The 16,030-nt window shown below is 41.3% G+C and overlaps 1 protein-coding gene across 1 annotated transcript in view; it reads right to left on the bottom strand.

The window, feature by feature from the left end:
* Positions 1 to 15,710, bottom strand: part of LOC118387944 (dymeclin) — a 93,944-nt gene extending 78,234 nt beyond the window's left edge. The window contains exons 1-2 of the mRNA XM_052524746.1: positions 15,452 to 15,710; positions 3,810 to 4,021 (exon numbers count right to left, since the gene is read on the bottom strand). Of these exons, the coding sequence (XP_052380706.1) occupies positions 3,810 to 3,949 (140 nt within the window). The 5' untranslated portion in view covers positions 3,950 to 4,021; positions 15,452 to 15,710. The remainder of the gene's footprint in view (positions 1 to 3,809; positions 4,022 to 15,451) is intronic.
* Between the last annotated feature and the right edge of the window lie 320 nt (positions 15,711 to 16,030).

The following is a 16,030-nucleotide window of genomic DNA, read 5'->3' as shown; positions in this document are numbered from 1 at the left end:
AAAGGTTCTGTTCCGGAACAGTATAGATCACTTTCGTTCCCAGTTCTGATCCTGTTCCTCGAGAAATACTGTTATTTTCCGGTTTCCGGTTCTCTGGAGTATAAAATAACAGGGTGTGTGTACGTGCGTGTGTATGTTATTGACAGGAAATTACGTAATTGGTGAGGGCAAAGTGAAGCCACAGTAAACATTGCAAAACTGGTGTTTGATCTACTTTGACTTCTTATGGCTGCAGGGGCAGTATTTAGTAGCTTGGAAGAAAGGTGCACAGATTTGTTCCAGAGTCAACGGCCTGCTTCTCAGTCCCAGTTGCTAATATACAGTGCCTTGCGAAAGTATCCGGCCCCCTTGAACTTTGCGACCTTTTGCCACATTTCAGGCTTCAAACATAAAGATATAAAACTGTATATTTTTGTGAAGAATCAACAACAAGTGGGACACAATCATGAAGTGGAACGACATTTATTGGATATTTCAAACTTTTTTAACAAATCAAAAACTGAAAAATTGGGCATGCAAAATTATTCAGCCCCTTTACTTTCAGTGCAGCAAACTCTCTCCAGAAGTTCAGTGAGGATCTCTGAATGATCCAATGTTGACCTAAATGACTAATGATGATAAATACAATCCACCTGTGTGTAATCAAGTCTCCGTATAAATGCACCTGCACTGTGATAGTCTCAGAGGTCCGTTAAAAGCGCAGAGAGCATCATGAAGAACAAGGAACACACCAGGCAGGTCCGAGATACTGTTGTGAAGAAGTTTAAAGCCGGATTTGGATACAAAAAGATTTCCCAAGCTTTAAACATCCCAAGGAGCACTGTGCAAGCGGTAATATTGAAATGGAAGGATTATCAGACCACTGCAAATCTACCAAGACCTGGCCGAAGACTGATCAGAAGACTGATCAGAAGACTGATCAGAGATGCAGCCAAGAGGCCCATGATCACTCTGGATGAACTGCAGAGATCTACAGCTGAGGTGGGAGACTCTGTCCATAGGACAATTTTTTAAAAATTTTTTTTATTTATTTTACCTTTATTTAACCAGGCAAGTCAGTTAAGAACACATTCTTATTTTCAATGACGGCCTGGGAACAGTGGGTTAACTGCCTGTTCAGGGGCAGAACGACAGATTTGTACCTTGTCAGCAACCTTCCGGTTACTAGTCCAACACTCTAACCACTAGGCTACGCTGCCGCCCCAACAATCAGTCGTATATTGCACAAATCTGGCCTTTATGGAAGAGTGGCAAGAAGAAAGCCATTTCTTAAAGATATCCATAAAACGTGTCGTTTAAAGTTTGCCACAAGCCACCAAACATGTGGAAGAAGGTGCTCTGGTCAGCTGAAACCAAAATGGAACTTTTTGGCAACAATGCAAACCGTTATGTTTGGCGTAAAAGCAACACCCGAACACACCATCCCCACTGTCAAACATGGTGGTGGCAGCATCATGGTTTGGGCCTGCTTTTCTTCAGCAGGGACAGGGAAGATGGTTAAAATTGATGGGAAGATGGATGGAGCCAAATACAGGACCATTCTGGAAGAAAACCTGATGGAGTCTGCAAAAGACCTGAGACTGGGACGGAGATTTGTCTTCCAACAAGACAATGATCCAAAACATAAAGCAAAATCTACAATGGAATGGTTCAAAAATAAACATATCCAGGTGTTAGAATGGCCAAGTCAAAGTCCAGACCTGAATCCAATCGAGAATCTGTGGAAAGAACTGAAAACTGCTGTTCACAAATGCTCTCCATCCAACCTCACTGAGCTCGAGCTGTTTTGCAAGGAGGAATGGGAAAAAAATTCAGTCTCTCGATGTGCAAAACTGATAGAGACATACCCCAAGCGACTTACAGCTGTAATCACAGCAAAAGGTGGCGCTACAAAGTATTAACTTAAGGGGGCTGAATAATTTTGCACTCCCAATTTTTCAGTTTTTGATTTGTTAAAAAAGTTTGAAATATCCAATAAATGTCGTTCCACTTCATGATTGTGTCCCACTTGTTGTTGATTCTTCACAAAAAAATACAGTTTTATATCTTTATATTTGAAGCCTGAAATGTGGCAAAAGGTCGTAAGGTTCAAGGGGGCCGAATACTTTCGCAAGGCACTGTATGCATATTATTGTTAGTATTGGATAGAAAACACTGAAGTTTCTAAAACTGTTTGAATGATGTCTGTGAGTATAACAGAACTCATATGGCAGGCAAAAACCTGAGAAGAAATCCAAACAGGAAGTAAGAAATCTGAGGTTGGTCGATTTTCAACCCAGACCCTATTGAATTCACAGTGGGATATGGATGAAGTTGCACTTCCTAGGGCTTCCACTAGATGTCAACCATCTTTAGAAACTTGAATGAGGCTTCTACTTTGTTGTGGGGCTGAATGGGAGCTGAATGAGCCAGGTGTCTGGCAGAGAGCCAAGGGCTGGTCATGCGCAATTCACATGATATTAGCGACCTGTGTTCCATGGCTTCTCTACACACAAAGGAATTCTCCGGTTGGAACTTTATTGAAGATTTATGATAACAACACCCTAAAGATGTATTCTATACTTAGTTTGACAAGTTTCTTCGACCTGTAATATAACTTTTTGAAGTTTTCGTCCGACGTTCGGATGGACCTGCACGAGCGTTTGGATTTGTGTACGCGCTAACAAAATTAGCTACTTGGACATAAATAATGGATAAATAATGGACATTATCGAACAAATCAAGCATTTATTGTGGAACTAGGATTCCTGGGAGTGCATTCTGATGAAGATCATAAAAGGTAAAGGAATATTTATAATGTGATTTCTGATTTCTGTTGACGTTTCTGATTTCTGAGAATGTAATGTATGTAATGCGCCAATGTAAACTCAGATTTGTTTTATATAAATATGAACTCGATCAAACATAACATACATGTATTGTGTAACATGAAGTCCTATGAGTGTCATCTGATAAAGATCATCAAAAGTTAGTGATTAATTTTATCTCCATTTCTGCTTTTTGTGACTCCTCTCTTTGGCTGGAAAAATGGCTGGGTTTTTCTGTGAGTTGGTGGTCACCTAACAATCTCGTTTGTGGTGCTTTCGCCGTAAAGCCTATTTGAAATCAGACACTATGGTGGGATTAACAACAAGATTACCTTTAAAATGGTATAAGATACAACAACGTATGTTTGAGGAATTTTAATTGTGAGATTTCTGTTGTTTTGAATTTGGCGCCCTGCACTTTCACTGGCTGTTGTCATATCATCCCGTTAACGGGATTGCAGCCCTAAGAAGTCCAAATAAGCACTACATGGAAATCGCTCTGACATTTCCTGGTTGCTAAAATTGGAATAGTTTGCCAAATTTCAGTTTTTATTATCATTTTTGATTTTACCTTTATTTAACTAGGCAAGTCAGTTAAGAACAAATTCTTATTTACAATGACGGGCTACCCCGGGCAAACCCGGATGATGTTGTGCCAATTGTGTGCCTACTTTATTAGCCTGGTCACAGATTTGTTTGTGCTGTCTTCCCAACTGCTATGGTTGTTGTGTACTACTTTATCATGGGCTACGTCCCAAATGGCACCCTATTCCCTACCTAGTGCACCATGTTCTCAGTTCTCACGTTACGGGAAAAGTGGTCGAGCCAAGACGTCTGGCACTGAGGAGAGAGCCAGCATAGTTTCCCTGATGGGTATGCTGGTCTTTTAACATTTAACATTTAAGTCATTTAGCAGTCTGGCCCTAACTCGTCAGGTGGCGGGGTCAAGAAAAGCACATCATGATTCTGTCTGTGGTGTAAGGATACGGGGCATGTTCTTACCTGCTAGTGGGGCTGATGAATGTGAAGGAGATTAGCTGGTTCCAGAAGGGGTCATTATCTGAGATGGACTCTGTGCCGATCAGGGTCCGGAGGCTCTGGTTCTCTGACAGGTCACTGACCTGGCTTGTGTTGGCTCCCATCTCATGGGATGTGGATGTAGGGAGAGGCTCACTCTCACTGTCTCATCTCCCACTACCACATCAGGTACTGTACTGGTAAAAAGAAGAAAACATACTTATGTTAAATTAATCAAAACTGTCCTCAGGTCAAGATTATAAGCTTTACTAAAATGTTTGTTATGGTTCATGAAATAGGAAGTAAAACTGAGTTCTCATTCAAAATGAATGGGGCCCTAGTTCAGTTGTTAATAGATCATCTTATTTAACTGAGACCTAGGCTTACTTCTGATCGAAACTCAGCAAAAAAAACTGCTTTTATTTTCAGCAAATTTAACATGTAAATACAGTGGGGCAAAAAAGTATTCAGTCAGCCACCAATTGTGCAAGTTCTCCCACTTAAAAAGATAAGAGAGGCCTGTAATTTTCATTATAGGTACACTTCAACTATGACAGACAAAATGAGAAAAAAAAACAGAAAATCACATTGTACGATTTTTAATGAATTTATTTGCAAATTATGGTGGAAAATAAGTATTTGGTCAATAACAAAAGTTTATCTCAATACTTTGTTATATACCCTTTGTTGGCAATGACAGAGGTCAAACGTTTTCTGTAAGTCTTCACAAGGTTTTCACACACTGTTGCTGGTATTTTGGCCCATTCCTCCATGCAGATCTCCTCTAGAGCAGTGATGTTTTGTGGCTGTTGCTGGGCAACACAGACTTTCAACTCCCTCCAAAGATTTTCTATTGGGTTGAGATCTGGAGACTGGCTAGGCCACTCCAGGACCTTGAAATGCTTCTTACGAAGCCACTCCTTCGTTGCCCGGGCGGTGTGTTTGGGATCATTGTCATGCTGACGTTTCATCTTCAATGCCCTTGCTGATGGAAGGAGATTCTTTCCTTTATATGGATCAGTCATCCTGGTCCCTTGGCAGAAAAACAGCCCAAAGCATGAGGTTTCCACCCCCATGCTTCACAGTAGGTATGGTGTTCTTTGGATGCAACTCAGCATTCTTTGTCCTCCAAACACGACGAGTTGAGTTTTTATATTATTATATTATTATATTATTATTATTATTATATTATTACCAAAAAGTTCTATTTTGGTTTCATCTGACCATATAACATTCTCCCAATCTGCTTCTGGATCATCCAAATGCTCTCTAGCAAACTTCAGACGGGCCTGGACATGTACTGGCTTAAGCAGGGGGACACATCTGGCACTGCAGGATTTGAGTCCCTGGCGGCGTAGTGTGTTACTGATGGTAGGCTTTGTTACTTTGGTCCCAGCTCTCTGCAGGTCATGCACTAGGTCCCCCCGTGTGGTTCTGGGATTTTTGCTCACCATTCTTGTGATCATTTTGACCCCACGGGGTGAGATCTTGCGTAGAGCCCCAGATCGAGGGAGATTATCAGTGGTCTTGTATGTCTTCCATTTCCTAATAATGCTCCCACAGTTGATTTCTCCAAGCTGCTTACCTATTGGAGATTCAGTCTTCCCAGCCTGGTGAAGGTCTACAATTATGTTTCTGCCATTAATACAGCTGGCCATGGCAGAACACTAACATTTTTGTCTTGTAGGAAATCACATACAGAAAAAGCAGTATGGCTGGTGCCTATGTCATGCTGGAGGGTCATGTCAGGATGAGCCTGCAGGAAGGGTGTCACACGAGGGAGGAGGATGTCTTCCCTGTAACACAGAGCGTTGAGATTGACTGCAATGACAACAAGCTCAGTCCAATGATACACACCGCCCCCAGACCATGACGGACCCTCCACCTCGATCCCACCCCAGGATACAGGCCTCAGTGTCACGCTCATTCCTTCGACAATAAATGCAAATCCAACCATCACCCCTGGTGAGACAAAACCGAAACTCGTCAGTGAAGAGCACTTTTTGACAGTCTTGTGTGGTCCAGCGACGATGGATTTGTGCCCATAGGTGACGTTGTTGCCGGTAATGTCTGGTGAGGACGTTCCTTACAATAGACCTACAAGCCCTCTGTCCAGCCTCTCTCAGCCTATTGCGGACTGTTGGAGGGATTGTGCGTTCCTGCTGTAACTCGGGCTGTTGTTGTTGTTGCCGCCATCCAGTACCTGTCCCACAGGTGTGATGTTCGGGTGTACCGATCCTGTGCAGGTGTTGTTACACGTGGTCTGCCACTGCAAGGATGATCAGCTGTCTGTCCTGTCTCCATATAGCGCTGTCTTAGGCGTCTCACAGTACGGACATTGCAATTTATTGCCCTGACCACATCTGCAGCATGCCTGCAGATGAGCAGGGACCCTGGGACCTTTCTTTTGGTGTTTTTCAGAGTCAGTAGAAAAAGTCAGTAGAAAGGCCTCTTTAGTGTCCTAAGTTTTCATAACTGTGACCTTCATTGCCTTCAGTCTGTCAGCGGTTGGTGTCTTAAAATGACCATTCCACAGGTGCATGTTGATAAATGTTTCTGGTTCATTGAACAAGTATGGGAAACAGTGTTTAAACCCTTTACAATGAGGATCTGAACTTTATTGGATTTTTACAAATGATCTTTGAAAGACAGGGTCCTGAAAAAGGGACGTTTGTTTTGCGGAGTTTATAAATCAAATCAAAATCAAATGTTATTTGTCACATACACATGGTTAGCAGATGTTAATACGTGTGTAGCGAAATGCTTGTGCTTCTAGTTCTGGCAATGCAGTAATAACCAACGAGTAATCTAACCTAACAAGTCCACAACTACTACCTTATACACACACAAGTGTAAAGGGATAAAGAATATGTACATGAAGATGCATGAATGAGTGATGGTACAGAACGGCATAGGCAAGATGCAGTAGATGGTATCGAGTACAGTATATATATATATGAGATGAGTAATGGAGGATCTATAAACATAAAGTGGCATAGTTTAAAGTGGCTAGTGATAAATGTATTACATAAAGATGCAGTAGATGATAGACTACAGTACATACATATACATATGAGATGTGTAATGTAGGGTATGTAAACATTATATTAAGTGGCATTGTTTAAAGTGGCTAGTGATACATTTTTTTACATCAATTTCCATGATTAAAGTGGCTGGAGTTGAGTCAGTATGTTGGCAGCAGCCACTCAATGTTAGTGGTGGCTGTTTAAGTCTGATGGCCTTGAGATAGAAGCTGTTTTTCCAGTCTCTCGGTCCCTGCTTTGATGCACCTGTACTGACCTCGCCTTCTGAATGATAGCGGGGTGAACAGGCAGTGGCTCGGGTGGTTGTTGTCCTTGATGATCTTTATGGCCTTCCTGTGACATTGGGTGGTGTAGATGTCCTGGACGGCAGGTAGTTTGCCCCCGGTGATGTGTTGTGCAGATCTCACAACGCTGTCTGTGTGGGTGGACCAATTCAGTTAGTCCGTGATGTGTACGCCGAGGAATTTAAAACTTACTACCCTCTCCACTACTGTCCCATCGATGTGGATAGGGGGGTGCTCCCTCTGCTGTTTCCTGAAGTCCACAATCATCTCCTTTGTTTTGTTGACGTTGAGTGTGAGGTTATTTTTCTGACACCACACTCCGAGGGCCCTCACCTCCCCCCTGTAGGCCGTCTCGTCGTTGTTAGTAATCAAGCTTACCACTGTGGTGTCATCCGCAAACTTGATGATTGAGTTGGAGGCGTGCATGGCCACGCAGTCGTGGGCTCAGAACGCACCCTTATGGGGCCCCAGTGTTGAGGATCAGCGGGGTGGAGATGTTGTTACCTACCCTCACCACCTGGGGGCGGCCCGTCAGGAAGTCCAGTACCCAGTTGCACAGGGCGGGGTCGAGACTATGGTGTTAAATGCTGAGCTGTAGTCGATGAACAGCACTCGCATAGGTATTCCTCTTGTCCAGATGGGTTAGGGCAGTGTGCAGTGTGGTTGCGATTACGTCGTCTGTGGACCTATTGGGGCGGTAAGCAAATTGGAGTGTGTCTCGGGTGTCAGGTAGGGTGGAGGTGATATGGTCCTTGACTAGTCTCTCAAAGCACTTCATGATGACGGAAGTGAGTGCTACGGGGGCGGTAGTCGTTTAGCTCAGTTACCTTAGCTTTCTTGGGAACAGGAACAATGGTGGCCCTCTTGAAGCATGTGGGAACAGCAGACTGGGATAAGGATTGATTGAATATGTCCGTAAACACACCAGCCAGCTGGTCTGCGCATGCTCTCAAAAAAGTTATTTAGTCTGTCTGGGAGCAAGACATCCTGGTCCGTGACGGGACGGGTTTTCTTTTTGTAATCCGTGATTGACTGTAGACCCTGCCACATACCTCTTGTGTCTGAGCCGTTGAATTGCGACTCTACTTTGCCTCTATACTGACGCTTATTAGCTTGTTTGATTGCCTTGCGGAGGGAATAGCTACACTGTTTGTATTCGGTCATGTTTCCGGTCACCTTGCCCTGGTTTAAAGCAGTGGTTCTGGTGAGAGTTGCATTTCTGGTGAGAGCTGCATTAGGCTACATTCAGTGATGTAATTTTTTTAAGCTTGGGTCTAACTACACAGTCAGTCAGTAGCTAAATGTATGGCATCTCAGAAATGTTCTTTATCTTATTTAAGGAACTACTTTAATGAGCTACCTAATTATAGTGGCAAGAACAAGTATGTGAACCCTTTGGAATTACCTAGATTTCTGTATGAATTGGTCATCAAATTTGATCTGATCTTCATCTAAGTCATAACAATAGACAAACATTGTGTGCTTAAACTAATAACACACAAATTATTGTATTGTCTGTGTCTATATTGAATACATTATTTCAACATTCACAATGTGTTGGAAAAATTATGTGAACCCCGAGGCTAATCAGCTAGCCTGGAGTCAGCTAGCCTGGAGTCCAATCAATGACACAAGATTGGAGATGTTGGTTAGAGCTGCCTTGCCCTATAAAAAAAGTCACCAAATTTGAGCTTGCTATTCACAAGAAGCATTGCCTGATGTGAACCGTGCCTCAACCAAAATTGATTTTAAGTAAAGCTGGAAAGGGTTACAAAAGTATCTCTTAAAGCCTTGATTTTCATCAGTCCACGGTAAAACAAATTGTCTATAAATGGAAAGTTCAGCACTGTTGCTACTCTCCCTAGGAGTGGCTGTCCTGCAAAGATGACTAAGACTAACACAGCGCAGAGTGCTCAATGAGGTTAAGAAGAATCCCGGTGTCAGCTAAAGACTTCTCTGGAACATTCTAACATCTCTGTTGATGAGTCTATGATACGTAAGACGCCAAACAAGAATGGTGTCCATGGGAGGACACCAAGGAAAGAAGCCACTGCTGTAAAAAAAAAAAAAAACATTGTTACATGTCTGAAGTTTGCAAAAGTGCATCTGGAGGTTCCACAGCACTACTGACAAAATATTCTGTGGACAGATGCAGGTGAGTTGTTTGGAATGAACACACAACACTATGTGTGGAGAAAAAAAGGCACAGCACGCCATCATCAAAAACTCATCCCAACTGTAAAGTACGGTGGAGGGAGCATCATGGTTTGGGGCTGCTTTGCTGCCTCAGGGCCTGGACAGCTTGCTATCATTGACAGAAAAATGAATTCCCAAGTTTATCAAGACATTTTACATGTGAATGTTAGGCTATCTGTCCGCCAATTGAAGCTCATCAGAAGTTGGGTGATGCAACAGGACAATGATCCAAAACACAGAAGTAAATCAACAACAGAATGGCTTCAACAGAAGAAAAAAATACACCTTCTGGAGTGGCCCAGTCAGTCCTGACCTCAACCCGATAGAGATGATATGGCATGACCTCCAGAGCAGTTCACACCAGAGATCCCAAGAATATTGCTGAACTGAAGCAGTTTTGTAAAGAGGAATGGTCCAAAACACTTCCTGACCGTTGTGCAAGTCTGATCCGCAACTACAGAAAACATTTGGTTGAGTTTATTGCTGCCAAAGGAGGGTCAACCAGTTATTAAATCCAAGGGTTCACATACTTTTTCCACCCTGCACTGTGAATGTTTACACGGTATGTTCAATTTTGACAAACGTATAATTGTTTGTGTGTTATTAGTTTAAGCAGACTGTGTATGTCTATTTTTGTGACTTAGATCAGATACCAATTTATGCAGAAATCCAGGTATTTCCAAAGAGTTCACTTACTTTTTCTTGCCACTGTACATCTGCCAAAATCTGGCTTATGATGCACATCTGTCTGGCAGCATCCTCAAATCCATCAGAGAACATTTTTTTAAATTAAGCGTTTGAGCTTACCTTCATTAGAAAATATGACCCACTTTGCAGAATAATGAACATAATCAAATAATATATTTTATTGGTCACATGAGCCAAATACAACAGGTGTAGACTTTACAGTGAAATGCTTACTTACGAGTCCATTCCCAACAGTGCAGCGTTAAAGAAGTAAGACAAATATTTACTACACTATTGGAGTGAATGATCAATACACTTCTCCCAAACATGTAGGCTTGGAGCAATGTGTCATGACATCAAATCAGTACTCCAGGGTTCTCTCCAAAAGTGACAGACTCTGATTTAGCTACAAAATGGAAGCAAGGGTAATAGAAAAAGATGACTACCTGGCCTGGGCATAGCAATGAATTAGGTGACATGGCATGTTCATTACACAGTACAGTGGTATAGCGTGGTATGAGTTTGCGTTCTAGTCTATGGTTTCCTTTAGTACACATTCGTTTGATCACAACAGTCGTGGGAAATTCCACAGTAACAGAATTGCGCAGAGACTGATTTTTCACTTGAAAATGTATGGCAAAATATAAAATTGATGTCAAAATTTAACAGACCATACTCTATGCACAAGGAAGAATTTACATTCAACATTTAACAAAACCATGTAATGGAAGAACTGTGCAGATGCAAAGTTTGGTAAAATAATCTCTGTAGAATTTTTTAGCCAGTGGTTCTGAATGTTGCACTCACGAGCCAAAAGGGGTCCCCGAAAATTGCATACTACATCACGTGCAGATATGTGCATCACGTCATTGCGCTCGCTCTCCCTCTGCTGTGTCCACTGAGCCCACCCTGCAACCTCATTGGATAACGCTGGGCAGGCCTCTTGCTAGCTGTCACCCAAATGTGAGGGGCTGAATCTCATTGGCTGGAACTCAAATTGCTAGGGGGCCACACCAGGTGGGTGGAAATACAGAGAAAATGTCACAGCACAGTGTCAAGAAAACAATCGCTTTCAAATTAGGAATTTCATGGCAAATTGAGGTAAGACAGTAATTCTGCTGATAGATCATACATACATAATCTACACATTGACACATCCAGTCAAAACTAAAATAGAACAGCTCTACCGCTTCTTAGACTTGTTTTCAATGAGAATTATGATCTATAATTCACATTTCTATGTTAACTTGCCAGGTCACCCAGTCACATATTGCAGCTATAAGATTCAAAGATGTCTGCAGAAAGAATGGGGTGTCTGCTATGACATAACACATTGAGTTTGAAAACATGAATTTGGGTTATTGAACTACAGTAAGTGAAGTGGATGTACACAGGGCAACAGAATTGCAGTAACGGAATTCCATCATGTGTCCCTGATCTGTAATACACAGAAATGCATAATTATGGATATCATTTCCAATTCATGTTGATATAGAAAAATAGAAAAAGGTATAAAGGTATGCAATATCCTCCTTTGCATATTGGGGTTTACCTGTCTTAGGTTAGTTAGGATCACCACAGACTGAAATGTCAGAATAATAGTAGAGAATTATCTATTTCAGCTTTAATTTCTTTCATCACATTTCCAGTGGGTCAGAAGTTTACATACACTCACTTAGTATTTGGTAGCATTGCCATTGAATTGTCTGACTTGGGTCAAACATTTATGTATTTTTTTAAACCCATCCAGTGCACCCATCCCTCCTGCAGCAAAGCACCCCCACAACATGATGCTGCCACCCCACAACATGATGCTGCCACCCCCGTGCTTCACGGTTGGGATGGTGTTCTTAGGCTTGCAAGCCTCCCCTTTTTTCCTCCAAACATAACGATGGTCATTATGGCCAAACAGCTCTATTTTTGTTTCATCAGACCAGAGTATATTTCTCCAAAAAAGTATAATCTTTGTCCCCATGTGCAGATGAAAACCATAGTCTGGCTTTTTTATGGCGGTTTTGGAGCAGTGGCTTCTTCCTTGCTCAGCGGACATTTAGGTTATGTCGATATAGGACTCGTTTTACTGTGGATATAGATACTTTTGTACCCGTTTCCTCCAACATCTTCACAAGGTCCTTTGTTGTTGTTCTGGGATTGAGCTACACTTTTCGCACCAAAGTACGTTCATCTCTAGGAGACGCTTCTCCTTCCTGAGCGGTATGATGGCTGTGTGGTCCCACGGTGTTTATACTTGCATTCTATTGTTTGTACAGATGGACGTGGTACATTCAGGGGTTTGGATATTGCTCCCAAGTATGAACCAGACTTGTGGAGGTCTACAAAACATTTTTCTGAGGTCTTGGCAGATTTCTTTTGATTTTCCCATGATGTCAAGCAAAGAGGCACTGAGTTTGAAGGTAGGCCTTGAAATACATCCACAGGTACACCTCCAATTGACTCAAATTATGTCAATTAGACTAACAGAAGCTTCTAAAGCCATGACATCATTTTCTGGCATTTTCCAAGATGTTTAAAGGCACAGTCAACTTAGTGTATGTAAACTTCTAATCTGACCCACTGGAATTGTGATACAGTGAATTAGAAGTGAAATAATCTGTCTGTAAAACTATTTTTGGAAGAATTACTTGTATCATACACAAAGTAGATGTCCTAACCAACTTGCCAAAACTATAGTTTGTTAATTAACAAGACATTTGTGGAGTGGTTGAAAAATCACTTTTAATGACTCCAACCTAATTGTATGTAAACTTCCGACTTCAACTGTATGTTTAAAATGTTTGGACATCAAAGTACAGCACAGTAGAGCTCAGTATTGTTTTCCTTAAACCTTAATTTGAACAAATTCCTATTTTACAATGACGGCCTACCCCTCCCCTAACCCGGACAACGCTGGGCCAATTGTGCATCCTATAGGACTCCTGATCACCGTCAGTGTTGATACAACCTGGGACCGAACCAGGGTCTGTAGTGACGTCTCTAGCACTGAGATGCAGTGCTTTAGACCGCTGTGCCACTCAGGAGCCTAATGGGAGTACAGCACAGAACAGAATAGTAGAGTATAGGCTAGTTCAGTACAGTACAGCTCAATACAGTACATTGGAGTATAACTTGTGTGATACTGTGTACTGTACTATACTATACTCAACTTTTGACTTTACTCTGTGCTCTACTGGACTGTATTCCCCACACTTCTGAAACATCAACGGCTATGATTGGTTACGGTTTGGATCAAAGTAAGGCCGCTCCGGACTGTACCAAAAGTGACATATTGAAATCAAGGCCAGGTTCAGATTGACAAAATTTCTACTGCTTTTCAACGTCCATGGACGTCCAGTATTGGTCGGTGATCAGTTGTTAAGGATGCTGGTTACAGTAAATGGAAAGAAAGGGGGCTCATGGGTAGGTGTCAGCCAGGAGAGGTGAAAACACTTTGAAGTTTGTAGAAATGTTAAAATAATGTCAGGGACTATAACACAAATAAAAAATTATCCTGGCGTGTTACCCGCTAAACACCAGTCTCAATGTCAACAGTGATGAGGCGACTCTGGGATGCTGACCTGGGAGACTGGCCAATAAAAATAAAAGATTAAGATGGGCAAAAGAACACAGACACTGGATAGAGGAACTGACATTGAGACTGGTGTTTTGCGGATACCATTTATTGAAGCTGCCAGTTGAGGACTTGTGAGATGTCTGTTTCTCAAACTAGACACTCCATTAGAGCGCCCTGTCGCTTGGTCAGAACATCATCACTTGTGGTACGGTTTTGGAAACATCAGAGATGAGTAAATTACAAAAATTGATACACACCTTTATAGGGTTAGTGTTCCCACAAGGCCATATCTTCATGTTACAGCGCATTCAAGGGAAACAGATAGAAGACTGAGCCTACTGCCTGCGTAAATTAGCTATCTGCATCTCCTATTAACACCTGTGTCTGAATTGAAGACTGTCGCCACAAACATGCTGTCATTGAAAAATACTGTTGGCTGCAAGTGTTAAAAAAATCTAATTAAAATCATTAGGCTCCTTTAGTTATTGTAATGTTTGATATTACAACATTGATGTGTGATACCTTTTTTATAAACGCATGTTTTTTTGCAAATGTATGCCTTTATTACTATATGATTTATATTGCCTGAATTACTCAACAATGATTAACACCTCAGTTGTGTGTGCGTCTGTCATGTTTGAGGTCAAATGCATGTAATTTAAAGTCACTTTAGCAAATATGAACAAAAATCCAATTAAATTTGAAAATGTTCCTAATTGCAAAAGCGTGTAACAGAATGGGTATTCCAGAACTGTAATTTACATGTAAATAAACATAACCCTGTTTTATGTTTTTAATACTGCAGATAGAATGTGTGCCAGAGATGGTACCATTCAGCTTGTCTGAGGATGACAAAGAAGGACTTCAACAAAGCCTAAATAGAAAATGATTGGAAGGGGCCTCTTTGCTGTTAAATTACAGACACATAAATGACTGTTGTGCCTTGTAACTACTTAAAAAAGTGGAACTGTTGCACTAAAAATGCAAACATTGATTCGGCATACAATTTAAGATTCATATAGAACAATGCACTTGAAATAAACATTTCTTTAAAGTTACTGCAAATAAATGCATACTTTCACTTTTCTCTGAGACATTCACTGAATTAGTTATTGATTTCTTCATCTTTAAATGCAATATTTGAGATGATGTATTTTCATTCAAACAAAACTGGAATTTCTACTCAAAGCAAAAGTTGTAAAAGTATGCTAGACATTTATAGAATAAATCATACCTAGCTTGATAATCGAAAACAAAACGTTTGAAAAGTATGCTACACATTTATAGAATAAATCATATAGATTTTTGTTTATGTGACAAGCAATGAAATAGTTGTTGTTTTTGCCATTTAAAATGGCTTTTGGCGAATGTGTATTGAGGTCCGAATATAAAAACAACTTTACCTCGGTGTGACACCATGTCAATGTAAGTAGCTAGCTTGGTTAGCCATAGCAACCTCACTAGCTACAGCAGTCGCAAACCTGCATTTCACCCTCCTTGCGCGTCTGTGGCTGACAGTTTGCTATAACGTTACCGTTTCAGTAAAACAAATATACATAAATACCGACCACACAAAAATAGATATTCTTGATGGACTTGTCCGGTAGCAAGTCAACTAACGTTAGTTAGCACACAACCTAGCTGCAGCTAGTTTACTAGCAAACCGCAAAACAAACGGCCTAAACGCAGCTGATAGGCTTCCTTAAAGACTGTGAAACTTGTCAGGTGAAACAGATGTGCAACTGACATGAGATTAAAATAACACACTAGCTAATTAATCGAGTAGCTAGCCAGCTATGTCTGGCTAGCAACTATGCTAGCCACTAGCATTAGCTGACAGCTCACCTGTCAAATTCACTGCTCTCGTGGCACCTAGCTAGCTTACGTCTCCCAGGTTCTTCTGAAGTCTTCTGCTTACTGAACAGTAGCTAATGATGTAGATGTCAATGATAAACAATCGTTTGCTGATTTGAGAACTCTTGATTTGACTCGTCCTATTCCATCATATTTTCACGTCGCCACAGACTTGCGCGGACGTGGCGTCTGACAGTTAGGCAGAACGTGCATAAAATTGAAGATTGAAATACACAGCACAGACTCGATACTTACACGTTATCAAAGCCAAGTCGATTCAAGACATTTTATTTATATCTGAAACGTTCACTCGAATGTTCTGCCCTAAACTTCATGGGGCAGTTTCTTAGCATGTCATGTATCTTCTTCAAACCATGTTTTTGTGTATATAATTTGAACATTACTGTGGCTAGGAATAACATTCCTTATATATTAACCTTAGTCATTGTAACTAGAGCAGATATTTCACCTTTGCTGGCCCTAGTAGTAGCTAGAAGAGGTCAAGCCACTTAGAAGACAAGGCTGAAAAAACCCTGGAAGCTGTTTTCCCAGACATAGATGAAGCCTCGT

The sequence above is a fragment of the Oncorhynchus keta genome, chromosome 9, assembly GCF_023373465.1.
Source record: "Oncorhynchus keta strain PuntledgeMale-10-30-2019 chromosome 9, Oket_V2, whole genome shotgun sequence".
Lineage (NCBI taxonomy): Eukaryota > Metazoa > Chordata > Actinopteri > Salmoniformes > Salmonidae > Oncorhynchus > Oncorhynchus keta.
Note: the sequence above shows the minus strand (reverse complement) of the source record. Positions and strands in the feature narration are given on the sequence as shown.